The sequence below is a fragment of the Mercurialis annua genome, linkage group LG8 (assembly GCF_937616625.2).
Source record: "Mercurialis annua linkage group LG8, ddMerAnnu1.2, whole genome shotgun sequence".
NCBI lineage: Eukaryota > Viridiplantae > Streptophyta > Magnoliopsida > Malpighiales > Euphorbiaceae > Mercurialis > Mercurialis annua.
In genome coordinates this window covers 36,692,360-36,714,189 of record NC_065577.1, presented here as the reverse complement: position 1 = coordinate 36,714,189, position 21,830 = coordinate 36,692,360, and the positions used below count along the sequence as shown (strand labels likewise).

The 21,830-nt window shown below is 31.6% G+C and overlaps 2 protein-coding genes across 2 annotated transcripts; both read right to left on the bottom strand.

Annotated features, from left to right (window-relative positions):
* Positions 1-5,242: 5,242 nt before the first annotated feature.
* Positions 5,243-6,766, bottom strand: LOC126659933 (stemmadenine O-acetyltransferase-like). The gene has a single exon (XM_050353264.1). The coding sequence runs from the start codon at positions 6,677-6,679 to the stop codon at positions 5,384-5,386; it is 1,296 nt and encodes a 431-aa protein (XP_050209221.1). The 5' UTR covers positions 6,680-6,766; the 3' UTR covers positions 5,243-5,383.
* A 10,072-nt stretch (positions 6,767-16,838) lies between these two features.
* LOC126659572 (beta-amyrin 6-beta-monooxygenase-like) lies at positions 16,839-20,746 on the bottom strand. The gene is made up of 3 exons (XM_050352870.2): positions 19,704-20,746; positions 18,242-18,429; positions 16,839-17,663 (listed from the first exon to the last, which is right to left on the bottom strand). The coding sequence occupies exons 1-3, from the start codon at positions 20,698-20,700 to the stop codon at positions 17,355-17,357; spliced, it is 1,494 nt and encodes a 497-aa protein (XP_050208827.1). The 5' UTR covers positions 20,701-20,746; the 3' UTR covers positions 16,839-17,354.
* Positions 20,747-21,830: the final 1,084 nt, after the last annotated feature.

Here is a 21,830-nt window from a genome sequence, read left to right as displayed (position 1 = left end):
TAATAAACTTTCATCTTCTTCTTGATTCAACTACCTTTGATATTCCCCCCCTCCCCCCACCACCAAGATGGAACATATATATCAAGTATACCTATCTTGTTGATGAAATTGTGAAACTGAACAGTAGGTAGAGGCATTGTAAAGAAATCATCAATTTGTTGGTTAGAAGCAATTGGAAATAAGATCAATCAAGCTAGATGGAATCTTCTATCTTATAATATGACAATCCACTTCTATGTGTTTAGTTCTCTCGTGAAATGCTGGATTGTGAGCCAAATAGTAGGCTGGCTGATTATCACAATATACCATTGCTGTTGTAGCATTATTGACTTGAAGATCCTGCAGTAAGTATGAAAGCCATTGGATTTCACATGTGACATTTTGCCAATGCCCTGTATTATGCCTATGTGCTAGATTTTGAAACAGTTGCTTGCTTTTCGGTTTTCCATGATATTAAGGAGCTTTCCAGAAAAGTACAAAAACCAGTTATAGACTTCCTACTGTCAGAGCATGTTGCCCAATCAGAGTCAGCAATTTTCACATGAGATCATTGGATACAGGAAAAAATAATCCTTGGCCAGCTGACTTCTTGAGATATCCAAGATTTCTTCTAGTTGCAACATAATGTTTTTCAATTGGACAATCCATGAATTGGGATAATTGCTGGATTGGAAATGAAATGTCAGTCCTGGTACTGCAAAGGTATATTAACTTCCAAACTAATCTTCTGTAAGCTTGTATATCTCTGAATTCTTCACTACCAGCTTTATTCAATCTTGTTTATGATGTCATTGGTGTTGAGGGTGGCTTTGATCCAATATAGCGTGTGTCTTTCAACAAGTCTAGTATATTTTTCTTTTGGCATAAGTTAATACCTTCCTTTATCTTGCAACTTCCAACCCCAAGAAAAACTTTAAGCTACCTAGATCCTTGATTTTAAAAAAATCATCAAGGTAAGTTTTAACTGATTTGATATCATCCATATTGTAGCTTGTCAAAATAACATCATCCACATAAATTAATAATGCTAATTTGATATCTTCTCAGAATAGTTCCTAGGAACATACTGCACGTGCTGGTCCCACAGCATAATATACCCGAGAGCCTTTCTCTTCATCCTCGGGAAAAAACCAAGACGTTTCTGAATATACCTATCCTTGTACGCATAACTACAAATGCCAGCATCAAAGGGTACCGGCTGACCACCAAACACCATCCCAGTAATTAAAGAAAAATCCAGGTGAGTGATTGTCAACTCCACTATAGGCAGATGGAACGTTTGAGTAGTATCCATCCATCGCTCCATCGGAGAGAGCAGCGAAGTGTTATCGCAGATTCTGGTAGCAATAAACAAAGAATCGGCAAAGCAACCAAACCCGACCTCACCTACCCGGTCCCTGACCAACTCATGCATAACTTCATACCAAATGCGGGCTTTCACAAAGTTCCCAGAAGTACGAAACGGCTCTGCGCTCTAAAAACACAAAGAAAACCAACACTAGAAGTTATAATCGCTAGAAAACACATAAGAATTAAGTCAAATCAGCAGCGCACCGGTCACTAGCGCCACGGTTACTGGCGGTGGCGCCAGTTAAGGGTGAAGGCGATGCCACTCCTTCTAGCACCCTCGCCACCAATTTTTTGACTATTATTTCTCGTTCTGACACATTTCTAGGCCAACTTTGGACATTTTTTGGATATATAAACTGCAAAATACTGAATTGAACAAAGAAATATTCAGAAAAACGCACTCTGGGTTGAAATCTAGAGCAGATATGACGCTCCAAGCACAAAAACAGCGGGACTTCTTGGCCCGCATCCAGTAAGGCCGAATCCCGAGCAGTCTGAACGATCAGGATCTCTACACGGTTCCACAAAATCTTAGAAAGCCGCCATACTTCCAACCAGAAAAAGTTTGCAAATTATAGAAGATTGCAAAAACTAGAAAGATAAAAGGAATTATCTCATTCCTAAAATAACCCTAGGTACGCATGGAAAGGTTACCTCTAGACTGCTCAGAGCCCCATGCCTTTGAACCAAACGCCCTAGAGGGTTATTAACAAACAATCCCGGAAATTATAAATATAGTTTCCTAAAAGGATGGAAGCAAGAGATACAGAATAGCCCTAGAAGATTAGAATAGCCCCAGAGGATCAAAATAACTCTAGAGGATCGGAATAGACCTAGAGGATCAGGATAGCCTAGAGGATCATAATAGCCCCAGAGAATCAGAATAGCCCTAGAGGATCAGAATAGCCTAGAGGATCAAAATAGCCCCAGAGGATCAGAATAGCTTAGAGGATCGGAATAGCCCAGAATATCAAAATGGCCCCAAAGGGTCGGAACAGCACGAAAGGATCATCAACAAGCCCTAGAGGATCAGAAAGTTTCCCAGAAAACGGGATTGAAACGACCAAGGATATTCGAGACATAACGGTGCCAACTCTACATGCAAATTATGGTATAAAAACACCAAAGAACTATATAAAGACACTAAAATAACGGTAGAAATACACCTAAAATCGGAAGAAAGACGTCGAAGCCTGGTAGAAAGACACCAATGAACGGTAGAAAGACACCGAAGATCGGTAGAAAGACACCGAAGTATGGCAAAAAGACGCCAAACCCAGGTAAAAAGACACCAGCATCCGTTAATTGGAATAATTAACGAAATTCTAGCACCCATTCAATAGGGTGGCCATTGGGACGGCCAAGGGGATGTTGCCCCTAATACAAACCTAAAAGTACCAGGCAACATAATTAACAGGGTCCGAGCCATTAGATCACTCTCAGGACGGCTGAGAGTTTATAGCTCCATTCTACAGGGCATAAAATCAGGCAGCCTAGGCTCAATGGGAATTGAGAAAATCTACTCACTGCCAAGTGCTCAGTAGACTAGAACTAGGGGGCATGAAGTCAGATTCATGCACCACGACGAGTAATGCTCATGATATATCATTACTATACCATCAGGTGAGCGAGTACCTACGATGGTGGGCAGAATCCTTGTCGCTTATCTTACAGCAAGTCACTTCTTTAATAAAAATTAACATACTTTTTCAATTCTCGTTAAAGAGCTGGAAAACTGTAGACACATATGTTCCGGACATGTAAAAAGTGATAAGGGACTGAAGCGTCCAATGATAATTTCCAGAGAAATCCGTGTGGGTGACGAGGTACAGATTTGCTTGTTGGAATTCAAGCAGACGTATCTGTGCACAGCTGCAAACTTGGAAGATTAAGACGCAATTAGCTATAAATAGACTATAAAAATTCAAAGAGATTGTTTTTTAAGTCTAGAAATTGGACTAATTGCAATATTTAAGATTTTTCGCAATGATTTATGTAAATTTAATGTCAACTCAACGTTGAATCAATGTAAACTCAATGATGACTTATATCAACCCAATATAAACCTAATGTCAACTCAATGTCGAATCAATGTAAACTCAATGATGACTCAATGTCAACTCAATATAAACTTAATATGAACTGAATATAAATTTAATATGAACTCAAAGTCAACTCAATATAAACTCAAAGTAAACTTAATGTGAACTTAATATAAATTTATGTCAACTTAATATAAATTTAATGTTCACTTAAATATCAACTCAAAGTAAATATTTTGATAAATAATTATAAATTTTAAATGAAATTATTTTTTATTATAATAGTAAAATTATTTTTTTATAATTAATACTTTTAAAAATAAACTAATTGTATATTGAAAGTAAATTATTTAAGATTTTTCGCAATGATTTGTGTAAATTAATGTCAACTTAACGTCGAATCAATGTAAATTCAATGATGACTCAATGTCAACCCAATATAAACCTAATGTCAACATAACGTCGAATCAATGTAAACTCAATGATGACTCAATGTCAACTAAATATAAACCTAATATCAGCTCAATGTAAACTTAATATAAATTAAACTTAATTATCAACTCAACGTCGACTCAATGTCATGTGAATGTAAATCTAATATCAACTCAATGTAAAATTGATGTAAACTACATGTCAATTTAAAATAAATGTTTTAGTAAATTATTATAATTTTAAAAATTAACTTAATATCAACTCAACGTCGACTTAATATTAACTTAATGACGACTCAATGTTAACTCAATGTAAACCTAATATAAATTCAATGTAATCCTAATGTCAACTCAGTGTAAATCTCATGTCAATGCAATGCAAACCTAATGTCAACTCAATATAAATTTAATGTCAATCTGAAAAAGTAAATTATTTTAATTTTGAAATGTAACTTAATATCAACTCAATGTAAACTCAATTTAAACCTAATTTCAACTCGGTGTGAACCTAATGTCAACTTGATGTGAACCTAATGTCAATTCGATGTAAACATGATGAAGGTTACATGTCAATTTAAAGCAATATTTTTAGTAATTTATTATAATTTTAAAAACTAACTTAATATCAACTAAATTAACTTATATAATTTATTTTGAGTTTATATCGAGTTGATATTAAGTTAATCGTGTTTCTAATACATTAATTTATAAATTTATTTTAACTTAATTTACTTTAAGTTAATATTTAATTTACACTAGTATTAATTTAATTAGAATAAATTAATTTAAATTTTAACAAGCGTAATATTTTATTAATATTTTATAATAATATATTATTTATAATCAACCATTTTAATATGTTTATATTTAGTTTAAATGCTTTCTTATACATTATTAAATAGTATATGTATATATATTAAAGAGTAAATAAAGACAACAAACATATCTTGTCTTGATGGTTAGACACATGGAAAAAAAGTCAGAGGTCATGGGTTCTATTCCTACTAATAGCAAATTTGTATTTTATTTAATTCTTTTAAAATCTCACCACTATAGTTGACTGCCGTTGGTTGACCGCAGTTGACCATAGTGGTCCGGCCGGTCGGACCGGAATTTGGCCGTTGGTATTGGTTAGTTTGTTAACCAAATCCACATTTTCCACGTGTCATCATTTGATTGACTCAAACATAGACTAATGAAATGTTGACAAATACAAAGGACAATATTGTCTCATTTTCTTTTATTTTGGGTTATGAGGGATTTTTGTAAACTTTCTATTTTTTTTGAGAGATTTTTGCCAAAATCAAAATGGTGAGGGAAAAGTGAAACACCATAGTACTTTTAGGGGATTTGTGTTAAAGACCCAAAAAAAAAAAGGGATCATGAAGAAGAAGATAAATAGCTGTAAGGGATAAAAGAAATTGAAATTGAAATTGATTATTAAGGACTTTGCGAACAAAGCACAACCAGTACATGCCATAATTAAAAAGAAACATTAGGGTTGACTTGAGAAAAACAATAATTTAAACAAAACAAAGACATAGCCACACAATTAGATAATTAAAAAGAAACCCTAGGGTTGACTTCAGCAAATTGAAGAAGTTCTTGATTGGATTCAAACAACGCCATGTCTTCTTCTTCCAGAGTAAAGAATGCTTCTATTCCATTACCATCTCTTGTATCCATTAAAAGAGCAGTGTTTTTCATGGGTAAATTAGGGTTACAAAGCCATACAGGCTTTCCCCAACCGAAATCAGCATCATATAGCTCAAGTTTACACCAACTTGTGCAGTAATAAATGTCCATGTTACTCATCGTACCCATGTCTCCATACTCCTTAAGTTTCTCAAAAATTGTTGATAATGCTCCCTCTCCTTGAAATTTTCTCACATATTGTTCATCAAACATTTCCTTCTCTTTTCTTATTCTACCCACCGACTCTTTCAAAAATTCTGTCTCAAACTCTCCGGTCTCCATCTTGGCAGCCATCGGCCAGACGAAGAGACCTGCAGAATTTTCAGGCAATGGCGGCAACAATCTATTACGCATGTTCAAAGAAATAGAAAACATAGATGCTCTAGAATACCAGAATTTTGATCTTGCTGAACTCATTGCAGTTTTCCATAAGAGCGCTGAAACGACTTCTACTCTTGTCGGATTTGGGACGGTTGTACCAACCATTTTAGCCCTTAAATCCGCAATCTTCGAAGGAGTAAACAAAAATCGGCTAGTGATGCAATTAGATTCCATGGGTTGAATCGCTTGGTTACTCGGAATTGAGATCTCTGTAGGTGGGAAAATGGATGCCCCAACAAAGACAGGACTGACCACATCGGCTGAGTTGTTAGCCGTTAATGCAGACCAGCACTTGATGAAACTACTCAGCGTCACTGCGTCGGCTATCTTGTGTGAGATGCAGATCCCAACTGCCAAGCCGCCGCAATCAAAGAAAGTAGCTTGGACAAGTAATAAACCGCCTGTAGCGGCTTCAGCAGAAAACACAGGCACAGGCATAAACAGATCTAACTGATTAGGGTTCTTGAGGATGTCTGAGAGGGGACAGTTAATTTTTGCTTCAATAAAATCAACTCCTTGATCCTCGCACTCCACATATGTATTGCCTTTGATTCTGCCTGCAAGTGGGTAAAAGTGAGTTAGGGTTTCCGACAATGATTTCTTTAGCTTCGGAGCTTTTTCACTACAATTTGCAGGGTAGAACAGAACTAATGGTATGTAATAAAACGGAGTGAGTTGTTCAAGAAGGGAGAGGTTAAGGATTTTAAGATGAATCGGAGTAGGAGATGATGGTTTAATTGTTTCTCTCTGTGTGATCTCTACTTTTCTTGCCATAGCCATCTTCGTTTATTAGCTAGGATCTTCAGATCATACTGTTGGCTTCGTATATTTATATAATATAGTGCAGAGCAGGAACATGGTGCAGTAATTCTTTTTTTATTATACAAGGAAAAATAAGAACAACTTGAAATTTTTGTTATTAAACTTAAATATTATTTCTCTTTTTTCTTTTGATCTAAATATTATTTTTCTATTGCTAAATTATTCGTGCAAAAATTAGATAAATTTATTTTGGAGTATCCATACTTCCAAAACATATAATAACATATTGGAATTTTGTTTCCGTTAGTATTTATTTATTTTTATGTCATTTTTGTTGTTAGTCAATTAAATTAAAAAATTTATCTAATAAAATTAAATTTTATTGAATATGCGTGTATATTAAATCACAAGAAGTGGCAAAAACTAACAATACGAAACTTTTCCATAAAAAGTGGCTCAGTTTTGGTGGTACATTAGAACTTACAACTTTGAGAGTTAGCTAAAAAGTCACAGATCTCATAATAAAATACAATAACCCCAATAAAAAAAAAGAAAATTAGGGAATTACATAAATAAGTAAAATAATAGCAGATACCTACCGCAATTTGTGGACTTAACTTTCATACCTAACCGCCTCAGCCAATTACTTTTATACCCTGATTTATTTGTTTTTATACCTAAATAATACTCCACGTGTTTTCATTGTAACAAACTTCTTCTTCTTCCTCAAAACTTTCAGCTCATCTTTTCTTTTCTTTTTCAGATCTCAAAATCACGAATTCTCTCTTCAATATTCTGTCAGATTCACTCGATATACTGCTACATTATTCAAATTCATTCATTACGATCTTCAATAACTGCGAATTCAGCAAAAAAAGGGTAAAAATTTGTTCAATCGAATTGTTTTACAGTTTTAGTATGTTTAATTAGGTTTCAGAGATTTTTCGAACATTTTATCTAGTTTAAAACGTAATAAAATTTATATTACAGTTGCAAACTGTTTCATTCGTTTATTTTTTTATCGTTTTTTATATTATCAGATTCATATAATTTATGTTTTAGTTTATATGTGTTTACAACAGTTGATAACAGCTTCAATAATATGTTTCATGAAAACTGATTTAAATTAAAAACGTATAGATTTGTTGCAAACGGTAAAAACTAAACAAAACAGTTTATAATTATATAAAATAAAGTATATTACAGTTTCTAATAGTATCAAATAAATTATAACAGTTTCAATGTGTATAAATCTAATTTCTAAATAAAATTTAATTTTATATCAAATATTTTTCTATATTTTAAAGTTTAAAGCAGTTGCATATGTAATTTACATGTGTTTACAATAGTTGACATTAGTTTAAATGTTATTTTACATGAAAATATATCTATTATAGGTTTAAATGTTGACATTAGTTTAAATGTTGATTGACATTACTTTAAATGTTAGTTGATATTATTTAACATTAGTTTAAAGAAGAAAGGGTCAACGCGCCCCCTGAACTTGTGATACGTGGTCATCTAACCCAATTTATACTTTTTTGAACAACTAACCCCAAAACTCTTCATTTTTGGGTCAAATAACCCGATAATTTATATTTTTATTTTAAAAATAGATTTAAAATAATTATATCGCAACAATTAGGGAAATATCTAATTACTTTTTTTTGCATCCCTCGCCTCCGATTTGTATTTTACACGTTTAAAAATATAATTATGGGGTTATCTGATCCAAAATTGAAGAGTTTTAGGGTTCGTTGCTCAAAAAAGTATAAAGTGGGTTAGATGATCCCTTGTCACAAGTTTAGAGAGCGCGTTGACCCTTTGTTCTTAGTTTAAAAGTAAGTTTACATGTGTTTACAATAGTTGACATTAGTTTTAATCAGTATAATTTTAATTTTCTAATTATTGAGATTTTTTTATATTATCAGATTCATACATTTTCTGTTTTATTTTATATGTGTTTACAAAAGTTGATAACAGGTGCAATAATCTAAAAACTAAATAAAACAGTTTATAATTATATAAAATAAAGTATAGTACCGTTTCTAATAGTATCAAATTAATTATAACAGTTTCAATGTCTATAAACCTAATTTCTAAATAAAATTTAATTTTATATCAAATATTTTTCTATATTTTAAAATTTAAAGCAGTTGCATGTGTTTACAATAGTTGACATTAGTTTAAATGTTATTTTACATGAAAATATATCTATTATAGGTTTAAATGTTGACATTAGTTTAAATGTTGATTGACATTAGTTTAAATGTTAGTTGATATATTGTTTAACATTAGTTTAAATGTAAGTTTACATGTGTTTACAAGAGTTTACATTAGTTTAAATGTTATTTTACTTAAAAATATATATATTGTAGGTTGCAAATATTGTATAGGTTATAGAAAGTTATAGTGTAGTTGCAAACAGTATCGTAATAAAGAAAACAGTTTCAAAGCGTATCAAGAAAATGATCAATAAATTTAGAGTTTATTTCTTATGATTTTTTTTATATGTTCATGTTTAAAACAGTTTTGTAGAAAGTTTATAACCATTGAATACATTTTCAAATTCAGTTACATAATTTTTTTAAAATTGTTATTTTACAGTTTTTAAAAGTTCAAAACAGTCATTAATAGTTTCAAATTTTATATACTTTTATAAATTGTTTTAAACCGTTTACAACACATGCATACAGTTTCAAATGTTGTTTCATATACAGTTTCCAATAGTTTACAACAGGTAATGAAATCATGCACAATGCAATACAAGTTAAATGCGTTGATGAAGAATGTCAACTGAATCTATATGCTTCAAAAATAGGTCTCACAAAACCATTTGTGATCCGCAAATTGCTTGATATCCATACTTGCCGTTTGGAAAAGATGATGGACAGTCAATGTCAAGTTAGTTCAACCGTTATTGCAAATATTATAAAACATAAGTTCATGGATGTGAAGACGAATTATACACCAAATGACATTAGGCGGGACATGAAAATTGATTACAGTGTTGGTATTGACCATTGGAAAGCTTGGATATGTAGAGGAAAAGCTATAGATCTAGTAAGAGGAACATCACAAGAATCATATACACAACTTCAGCTCATAACAATTAAATAGATTGATTTTTTTATTTTATCATTACTTTCTGATAATTTATTGTGAGTTTCAAATTTAGTTTCTGATCCGCTCGGATTTTTTATTCGTAATCAAATCGGTTCAAATTTCACTTACAATTCAAATCCAACAATCACAACTTTCTCCAAAAACAAAAATAAATTGTAAATTTTAATTTATTCGTTCTCATTAAAAATCTATTAAAACCCGTTTTAAACACAGTTTCAAATACAGTTTCAAACGGTTTCAAATAATTTCTAAACACATAGTTATTATCATTTAAAAACATTATACAATGGTTTCAAACAGTTTACAAGCGTTTCAATCAGTTTTTTAAAAGAAGCTTTAAACAATTTATAAAGGTTTTAAATAGTTTGTAAAGGTTTCAAACAGTTTTATAAAACACAATTTGCAACCTTTATCTAAAAACAGTTTCAAACAATTTAAAAATATTTCAAACAGTTTACAAAAGTTTCAAACAGTTAAAAAAAATTTCAAACAGCTTATAAAAATTTCAAAAAATAGTTTATAAAAGTTTCAATCAGTTTACAAAGGTTTCAATCAGTTTCAAACGGATTCTAAAAGCAGTTTTAAACATTTCATAAAAAAACTAAATTAGTTATAAAAATAGTTTAAAATAGTTTACAAAGTTTTCAACGGTTTATAAAGGTTTCAAACAAACAATTTAAAACGATTTTTAAAAACAGTTTCAAACGGTTTACAATAGTTTCAAACATATGAACAAAAATTATCAATAAAAATTAATACATAAAAAAAATAGAAAGAGGAAGAAGAAGATGCAGAATAAGAGGACATGGCGTTGGCAGTGGCAAATATAACCATTTTTCAAAGACAATTTATAAAAGAGTTTAAAACGATTTGAAAACATACTTTTCAGCCATTTTTAAAGACAAAGGTTTCAAACAACTTCAAATACATAATTTGCAGCATTTATCTAAAACAGTTGAAAAACACAGTTTCATACAGTTTACAACAGTTTCAAACATATGAACAATATTGTCAATAAAAATTAACAGATAAAAAAATAAAAAGAGTAAGAAGAAGATCTAGAATAAGACGATACAACAATGGCGATTGCAGAACGTTCAATTTATTGAGACGAATACGTATGATTTTTTCATCGGTGATTTCTTATTTGCTTCGTTATATTTTGTGTTATATATCAGAATTATTAGATGAAAAATAAAAAATTAGATTGAATTTGTTAAGAAATACCATTAAAAAGAATAAAAGAAGAAGAACAAAATCACAGAGAAAGAAAGAAAGAAGAAGAAGAAAAACAAGAAGAAGAAGAAGAAGACGAAGAGAGAAAAAGAGGAAAGAGAAAAAGGAGGGAAAAAAAGAAATATTTGTAGCTGTCACAATGAGGTATGTTTACAAATAAAAAAAAGCCTTAATTGAGGTAGGCACAAAAACAATACAGAATAGGAGTAAAAACATAAAAATTCAAAATTGAGGTATTTAAAACAAATAAATATATAAAGGGAGTATTTTGTGCAAATTCCTCTAAAAAAAATTCTATAGATATTTTTAAAAGGCTAATATCCTGAAAAACTACCGACTTTTTTTTTTGAAAAATAACACCCCGACCTTATAATTTCGTCAATTGCACCCTATTTCGTATTTTTATATTTCAATAGCACCCTAATGTATTAAATTGAACTCTTTTCATTTGGATAAAGTTCAAAACAAATCCTTCATATTTTTTCAAAAACTCTAAATGTCATATGATGTTTTAAATTACATGTACAAACCCTCTTCTCTATAACAAAAATTATATAAATAAATAAATTAAATAAAAAGTCACCGCCTACCTTCGAACCCGCCGCCGCTCTCCGTCACTACCTCTGTTCGAACGCCACTCTCCGTCACCAGTCTCCCATGGAAGACGAGCAGATTCGCTGGTCTTCCATATATTTACTAGTAAGTATTCATATAAAACGTAAACCAATGCAATAACGCTTAAGTCACGTGTAGCCAAGTACAAGATCCGATTGAAATCCTAATTCTCGAACATGCCAAACGTATATAATCAAATCAAAGTGATCCAAATGGTCCGACCCCGGAATAACTCAACCGCGTTAGCCGCGACCAACCTGTTAATCCCAAGTGGTGGGCCCCGGGATAACTCAACCGAGTTCAACCCACTACATACGGGGCTTAGGTTACTTTACCGAGTTCACTCTCGTATCCACATTCATATATCCAACTTCCATGTTCGTATTCATAATCAAATATACAGCTGTAATAAATTAAAACTGGTGATCACGCAGTCCTATTGCCGCCAACAGGTAGCACGTTCCATCGGATCAATATTGGTTTCAAACCAAACATGTACGTATTTCATTTAAAAACATTGCATTGAAAGCATTCAATTCAAATGTAAAGCAATATAAAATATTTTCTTGCGTAAATACTTTAAAATTAAATTTATATAAACTCACAGAAAACACTATCCAAAAATACTTCGGTGCTCAGAAACGTCAAGCTTCCCGAGCTCCTTGTTCAGCTGCTTCTAGCCTCACCGGATCTAAAACGATTTCAAAACATTTAACTCACATCATAATCCTACTCTAAGAGTGACTCTAGACTCGAGACACAACACACTACTCTTATTAACCGTCGTGCTTCTCACGTGTATATTTCGATAAATGGTTTCTAACTCGTTTTCGGTTCATATTTCTTTTCCGAAAAGATTCTCAATTAACCTCGTTAGGTTAAACGACTCAAACCAATCGAAAACTAATCGATTTCAATCCGGATACGCGAATACGGACTAACTTCTCAAAACGGGTCCATTGGCGAGTTCAATGTCACTGCGCGCCCGCACAGTCTACTGTGCGTTCACACAGTCAGTAGATTGTGCGACGCACAGCCGCGGGTTCTCACCCCGTCACGATTCCGACATGCTTCCTAACAAATTTTTGCATCCCAACACTCGATCAACTCTCAAACACGTCGAAAACACGAAATCTAAACTCAAAACGCTATTAATCGATCCTACAATCATTAAAACGATAAAACCGTTCCGTGGCATAAAACTTTAAATCGATATATAATCGAATTTACCCATCCAAACGATAAAACGTCATGCATACCGTGATTCGCCACTGAAATACGATCGATTCGAGCTATAGAACGTCGAAAACGGACAAGAAACGGGGATCGAGCGACGAACCGTAATTAATCGTCGAAGGAGATGAAAATGGAATGGTTTTAGATTCGGGATGATTTTCATCCTTAATGATGAAGGCTTTATATATATAATGGTTTAATTACACTTTGGTCCTTGAAACTTTTCAAAAGTTGCAATTTAGTCTAAAACTTATCCGCGCTCAAATTTTAAACAGTCTCCGATTAACTCGAAACGTTTATCGCAAATACTATTAAATATTTCGCGGAATTTAGCAAAATAATCATTAACTGGGGATATATATTTTATTTATATTTATTTTCTATGCTATTTCCTTGAATCCCGCTAATTCGCTTAATAAAAATTATTCTAAATTCCTGATATTATTAAATTAAATCCTCCTTAATTTAATTTATCGGAATTTACGACACGTGGCAGAACTTAGTTATTTTAAAATAATTGGGGTATTACAGGTTTATGCTTTGGCATTTTGGCTAAATATGTGTAGTTACATATTGATGGTGTGTACTTTGAATTGGTTGATATCTGTGCTAGTCCTATGTTGTTTAGTACTCTTTAGAGTTAGGGGATGATACTAATTATGTTTTATGCCTTGTTTTTAGACCCGTCGACTACTCGTGCTTCGGAGTCGAAACAGGTTTAGTTGCTTGCCAGATTTTTCACGTGGATTTGCAAGTTGCGAGTTTATATCGCTATTTACCGCTTTATTAAGTAAATTGTATTTTTGTATATATATACTGTAAAAACAGCTTTCGAACTGTTTATCGGCATTATGGATCTGAATTGGAACGGGTTACTCGATTGGTATCATCGAGACTGCGTGCGCATCGGTATATGATCATATGGTATTTGAGGTAGGTTAGAGATACGTCTCACCTAGTGAGGGCGCGGGTGGAAGATATGTCTCCTGGGACTCACGTGTTTATTTAAGTGACTGTCTGGGATCGATGATGGAGATACGTCTCACCGACGCGACAACTGGATTTAGATTGTTTTGTGGTTTAGGGTTTCAATGCTTATCCATAATGATAAATTGCTTTATAAATGTTTAAAGATTTTTAAAGATTTTCACTTAATAAATGTAAATAGTTGTATGAACTCATCTCAATATATCTGATCCCGTTATTTTTCCAATTTTCCCAGGGTTATGATTTTGAGAGAGTCAGCTGATCTCTGTTCTTTACTTTCCTCGGAGCTTTCGTTTATTTTAATAAACTGTCAAACTATTTTATTCTTAGACCGCAGTAGTAACTAGAAGTCTTTATTATTATTTCAGTTGTTGTCGGATTGGTCCGACTAGTTATATTTGCTTTGGCATGTTATACTGTTTACTTTGATTTATATGTATGCCATTTTGGAGACTCGTAGTTGGACGAGTACTTGTTATATAATGTTTAATATTATGAACTGTTAGAAATGGGCTGAAGTCTCGGTTGCCCCCGAGCATTTTTGCAGATTTATGTGATTGTATGTTTTCTTAAAGGCTTGCTACGGGTTTTGGTACTACATTACCCATACCCTAGCGCGGTCGTGATTCATGAAAATGGGTTGTGACAGTGATCAACAAACAATAATATAGCAAAATAATAAATAACACAAGAGATTTACGTGGTTCTGCATTAAAGCGTACATCCACGGGCGAAAGATTCGAGCCATCCACTAATCATCAAAAGGAGTATAAAATTGGTGGAGAATCACCAAATAGAGAACATCTCTAGTAAATATGCCCTTAGAAGAAAAACCCACAAAGTGTTTAACTCTCTAGAAGAAGTAACCCAAAATGGTAAAAATTAACTTATATTCCTCACGTCACACACACACCCCCTTTTTCCCTTATTCACATCAATGTCTACATTGTGTGTTCGGTTTTGGTGTTTATAGTAAGTAAATAATCTATATGGCATTAGGAGTATTAATCCTGATTGGATTTATACTTCCTACTTAGCCAATGATAATAAAGTCATCATTCTCCTAAATACTTCACTAATTAGAATCCTTTTAAAAAATGCATACTAACTTCCGCTAACATCTATTACCTAACTTAAAGTAGGTCTATCTCTGATAAAAAAAAAATTAACAAGAGTAAAGCTTTTTTTTTTGTAAATGATAATTTATTAGCACAACCACAAAGAAGTGGGAGGCAAAACCTTCCAAGAAGGCAAAACTACAAGTAGTTACAAAAGAAATCTAAATTTCTAAAGACATCATTGCTGGAAAAAACAAAACCCGGATTATTATCCTTGTAGAAAGCAATAGATTTGCAAATAATTGAATAAGCTAAAGATCCTGGATCCACCATCTCATGTCGAAAAAGACGCTTGTTCCTAGCTTTCCAAATTTCCCAAATTCCGAAGAACCAAAACGTTTGCCAAAGAGTACGGTATCGATAATGAGAGAGGGAACTCCAATAATCGAAAAACGAATGAATAGACGAAGGTGCCACCCAATATAAATTACAAGGATTAACAATAGCGTTCCATGTAGACCAAGCATAACGACAATGAAGTATGATATGGCAGCTTGTTTCTTCTTCCAAACAATACAAACAATCAGCTGAGGATAAAGGAATACCTCTGTGAATCCAACTAGCGTTCGATGAGATTCTATCTCGAGCCAAGAGCCATAAGAAGAAAAGAATGCGAGGAGGAGCTTTACATTTCCAGAATCTGCCGGCAACAACAAGGACTCGGTTCGGATCAGAATAATCAGCAGAAAAATAAGAAGAAAAAACTGCTGGAGTATACTTCAACTTTCCATAAAAGCTGCTGCTATCAACATTGTTCAATTGAGGAAGACGAACTGAGATGGAGTTCAAAAGAAGTCAAAGTTGCTCTTGCTCATTTATCCGAAGACTGCGATTCCATTGGAATGAAAAACTCTGATCAGAATAATCAAAAAAATCAGAAACCCATCCCGCCTTAGACCTGTTGAGGTCGAATAAATTAGGAAAAAGAAGATTCAGCTGCCCGTTTCCATTCCAAGAGTCATACTAAAATCTAGTTTGGTTTCCCGATCCAATAGTGATGTGTAACCCGTTACAGAAACACTCCCAAGTTTTGCGATTCATAGCACAAGTTTTCTGAATTCCTCTCCATAAATGCGACAAATTCCGAGTTGAGGAGACTTCGATGTCAAACCAGTTTTCAATCCCATAGCTAGAGGCAACAACATTAAACCAAAGAGATCGCCTATCCACTGTTACCAATTTTCATATCCATTTAAGGAGTAGATTTTGGTTTTTAAGCTTTAATGGAGGAATAAATTATATAACGAGAGTAAAATAGAGAGACTAAATCTACCTAAAAATCTCTTGTAAAGATATATTCTTAGATAGACTCAGTCTATTACGTTATTTATGGACTAAATCTATTATATTATGACACGTCATTAAAATCATGGCATTATCGTAATATTACTATTCAAAGTGTAAATAAGTAATAAACAAAATTACGATAATGCCACTATTTTAATGACGTGTCATAATGTGATAGGCTAGTTCCCGGATGACGTGGCAGACTGAGTTTACCTAAAAATCTCTCGTAAAGTACATTGACGCCATCCGTCGATTTGAACATTCTCTTTAAAGTTAAATTTATCCAAAGATCTCTGTATTTCTTTTTTATCTTTAAGTGTTTTTATTTTTTTATTTCGTTTATGTATTTTGAAAATTAATTTTATAAAAAAATTTTATTGAAAAAAGTGCGGAAATATAAGAGACCTAATAAAACTGTTTTTAAAAATATAAAAAGCTAAGTAAAAAATAAAAAAAATAAAAATTATTTTTGAAAATTGCAAAGATTTTAGGATAGATTAAATTCTCTTTACCAAACTGTAACTAAATTTCATTATTAATTCATACTTGATTTGAACATACTTTTCAAATCATCACTCAAACTGTAATTAAATTCCATTATTAATCACACACAAATAATGAAAGTAAGTCTTCATGATAATTGATTCTACACACAAATAATGAAAATAAGCCTTCAGGTTAATTGATTCTGACGGCATCTAAATTATTACTTTCTTTTTCATTTTGATGATTTACTTTAATTTGTTTCATTTCGGTTACTAAATTTTAATTATATTTCAAATGAAGATTTTTCCAGCAAAATACATCCATAACAGCCAAATTTTACCACATAACAATTGGATTTTAACATTTTTTTTTGAGAACTCGTCATGTATGTATAATTTTATTTTGGATGTGATCTTTTAGATCGAATTATACATATATGAGAAGCTTTCTAGTAAAAATAAATAAATTTGGCAGCTGTGTCTATAATTTTGACCAAAAATCTCTCGTTGAAATAAAATTAAAATTTAAATACTAAAAAGAAACAAATTAAAATGTAATCACAAAATTGTAAAAAGAAAACGAGAATTTAAATAACTTCGGGATTAAACTGAGTGTTGATGATGAGGGTGGAGGCGAACTGGAAGGCCATTAGCCGGCGTAGCAAATGGGGTGTAAATGATCTTTTCATCTGGAATAATTTTCTCCCATTCAAATTTGGTGACCAAATTATGAATGAAAACAAGTATCTCAAAGCGAGCATATTCTTTGCCCGGGCACATTCTAGGACCTCCTCCAAATGGTACAAAACTATATGGTTCAGGACCATTCCCTTCAAATCTTGATGGATCAAATTTTTCTGGATTTGGAAAATATTTTGGATCTTTATGTGTTGAATATACAGTCCAATGTAACTGCAAGTCCATCAAAAAAATTAGATTAACACACAACACTTGGCAAATCTTTTACAATAAAAATGAAACTAAAATTTATCTAAACTATGTGATATCCCATACACATACTCGTTTTTATAAAAAGTTTTAAAAGGTACCATATAATTGACACACACGCACAGATATCAATTTAAAAAAAATCTAACTTTACGGGTTCTAAACTATTTATATATCAATGAACTTAATGGCTAAAAAAGAAATTTGTTTTACAACTTATTGCAATTTAAATCAAATTTTTTTATTTTTATAATAATAACCAAATTGAATTTTTTTTGTTGTAATAATAGCGAAACTTGAACCTTTTTGTTGCAAGTTTGGCCACCAATTTGGCTATTATTGTAATAAAAAAAATATAATTTGGTTATTATTATAAAAAAATTAAAAAATTTGGTTTAAATTTTAACAAGTCATAAAGGTGTGATTTTTTTTCACCATTAGTCCTATATTATTCTTATATATATAATTTTTATAATCTACTATATTATTTCTCATTTACTATTAGGTTAATGTTTAGGGTATTGAGTGAAAAGAAGTGGTACCTTCCATCCCTTAGGAATAGTAAACCCTAAAAAAGTGAAGTCATTTGTAACCTCTCGAAAGGCCCCTTGAGCAGGAGGTGATAGCCTCATTGACTCGCAACAAGCACGCCAGCTGTACTTCATCTTTTGAATGTCTCCCCAATTCAATAGCTCTCCTGGACCTTTTGATTTTGCAATTTCCATTTGTTCTGCCCACTCAAATAATAGACTATTTATTATCATTAATAATCATAAGAAACTTTATTAAAAATAGTAATATCTGATTTCATTTAAAACATCATTATAAGGTTTCCATTAAAAATAGTGCAAATTTGGACCATATTCATTATTTTTTATCCAAGCTCAATTATGACCTATTTGTTTAATTTCTTTTTACCTAAACTAGTTCTATATGGATCACAATATCATATAAGATATATAATATATTTAAATTATAGAGTTAATTCACATAAATATAGATTTGTGAAGACCCAATAAAAATAAGTATTTGTTGTGAAATTAATTTTTTAAAGATTTACTCAAAAAAATTTTTAAAGATAATTAGAATGAACAATTTCGTAATTATACTATGAGTGTCTTGATAAAATTATTAAATTCTAATCCATGCCTTGCCAAAGTAGTGAAAAGAAAATGTTTATTTTAAATTCGTCATACATATGCACATGGGGATAGTTGGATCCAAATACTTATTTTTTTAATAGTACAAAGAAATCCAAATCTGTTACTCTCAAGTTTGAAATAATATATATTTATCACTAAACTTTAATTTCCTCCCGGAAATAATATTTAAAGAAAACAATCCATGTATGTTAAATAAAGACAAAATGAACTAATACATCTACAAAGTCAACCAACATATCTTGAATAAATAGTTGTATCAGTTTGGTTAAGTGATTTTGTATTAGATATGAATTATATACAAATAACAAATAATAATAATAATAAAGATGAAGGTTCATAAAAAATAAATAAAGAGGAAGAGTAAAATTTTGTTTTAGCAAAGGGAGAGTACATACTATGCAAATTTTATGTTAAATTAATGTATATTTAGAGAAAACAATAGTAAAATATCGAATATTTTTATTTTTCTAACATTTAGATCATTAATTTTTTATATTTACTTAGATATATTTGACTCAAATAAAAAAAATTGTAACAAATATAAAAATTAGGGTATTTATTTCTGGGGGTTTGTGAACTTTTTTCGAGATAACAAAATGGTTATTAAACTTTAAAATGTAATAAAATGGTTGTAAAACAATTGTATTATTTCAAGAAGGATATTAGGTCACTGGAAAAAATGTGACATATACATATTTTGACCAAAAATCACTTAATAACCCCAAGAATAAAAAAATATAAAAAATCATTTTGGTACATTTTAGAGATCAGTGAGAAAATTCAGTAATCCCAAAATCAATTTTTTTTCATTTTTTCTATAGTTATTGAAGATCATATTTACCTCTCAAGACCTCTTTGTAAACGTGGGGATATTCAGCAAGATAATTCACTAAAAAAGTGAGTGAAGTACTTGTTGTATCGTAGCTTGCAACAAGTAATGCCATAATGTAATTAACAATCTCCTTTTCTTCTAAATCCTTTCCATCTCCATCACCATCACCTAATGCAATTAGGGCTCTTGACAATAAGTCCTTATATTCTTGATTTATATCTTTGTTTATCTCTATCCTTCTCTTTTTAATATAAGCTAAAAGCTCGTCGCGGATTTTCTTCCCGCTTTTTACAGCTTTATTAAACGCTGTCCCGGGAAGATTTACAGGCACGGATACGATTCCCGTAACAAGAACAGGGAATGGATCAAAAAGTCTTTTGACAAGCTGAGGATCGGTTATGTTCAGAAACAATCTACAAGCTAGTGAAAATATGAAGATTTTAGTTAACTGAACAACTTTAACTTGTTTGTGAGGAAACCAACTTTGCTGCAGATGATCTTGAGCCATAGAATCCATCAATGGAATATAATATTTTAGGGTTTCTGCTGTGAGACCGTCACGTATGAACCTGCTTGCTTGAAGCAAATAAGCAGAATCTCCCATGGAATTCTTTTCCAGAGTTTCAGGGTAGACGGTGGTTTCCTTTATTGAGCGGGGCAGCCAAACGGTGAGATTCTGATTGCCGGTGGTGAAAAGAAATTTGTTTGCCGATGCACCGCAGAAAACAACCATACGATCACCAAGAAGTGATGTTTGGAAAATATCGGATTTGTACTTTGTTTTTCTATCATTGACAAACTTTTCTGGGGTTCCACGCCATGTAGCAAAGGCAAAAGCCAAAGTTTCTCCGATGATCGGCCATCCTGTACTTCCCGGAGGAAAGTTGGATTTGCTTAGTTTTTTCTTATAGATGAGGAAGAAGATAAAGGAAAATGATATAGCAATGTAAACGAGGCTAGGGTAGAGGAAGAAAGGGGAGATGTGATTTATGCCCTTAATGGCCATGAGGAAGAGAAGTGTTTTAAATGGATATATGGTTCATAAGCACATGTATATGTGTGTGTGTATATATATATATATATATATATATATATATATATATATATATATATATATATATATATATATATATATATATATATATATATATATATATATATATATATATATATATATATATATAGTTTCTTTCTCTCTTTTCTGGTGGCAATGGCATGTTTTTTTTTAATAATTATTTTATTTACAATGCGGTTTGTGGGATACATGAAAATAAATTTAAAATCTGAAGCGTCCGATGATAATTTATAAAAAAATACAACCGGCTAACGAGCTGATGATGCACTTGAGGAAATTCAAAGACTGAATTGGCATAACAATAAAAGTTGAAGGGCTAGTCACAAATAACACATATAAATCTAAAGATTTTTTTAATAGAAGTTCGAGACATCCAACTAATTCCAATGCCTAAGAGATTAATATGTATTTATTCAAAAAAAAGAAAGAAGAGGTTAATAGGTCGATTTTGTTCAATTGAAGAGATTAAATAGCTTAAAAATGCTAAAATTAGAATTTTAAAACTCAATTTGGCTCATTTTACACTTTCAAAAATCAAACTATTAATTTTTTTTTTATAGTGGCGGATATGGATTTGTGGAATGAATTGAATCCACAGCCTAATAAACTTAGCGCTTATATCATTTGACCAAACTAATAAATTAATCATAATTTTAACTCAACACTTAATTATGTATATTAAATAATTAATTATAAATAAATAATGGTATATAATAAAATTATCAAACGCTAATGGGCCATACTATATTAAAACTCTAATGCAAGTCCATAGAAATGAGTTTATCTAAATAATTAAGGGCTTATTAGGTGTTTACCTAAAATAAGAAAATAATAAGAAATATTATCTCAGTGTGGAAAAGATATTAAAAATACCTCATGATTTTTGTCTAATTATTTTTATACTCTCCGTGTCAAAATATTCAGAATTTTACTCTCATATAAAACAACCTCTCTCATATCTCTCTCTCTCTGGTTCCCTTTTCTCCATTTTTGCTCTCTCCTTCTTCATTATTTCTCCGCCATCAGCTCTGTCGTCGCGTCTGCCATCGCCTCCGACATCG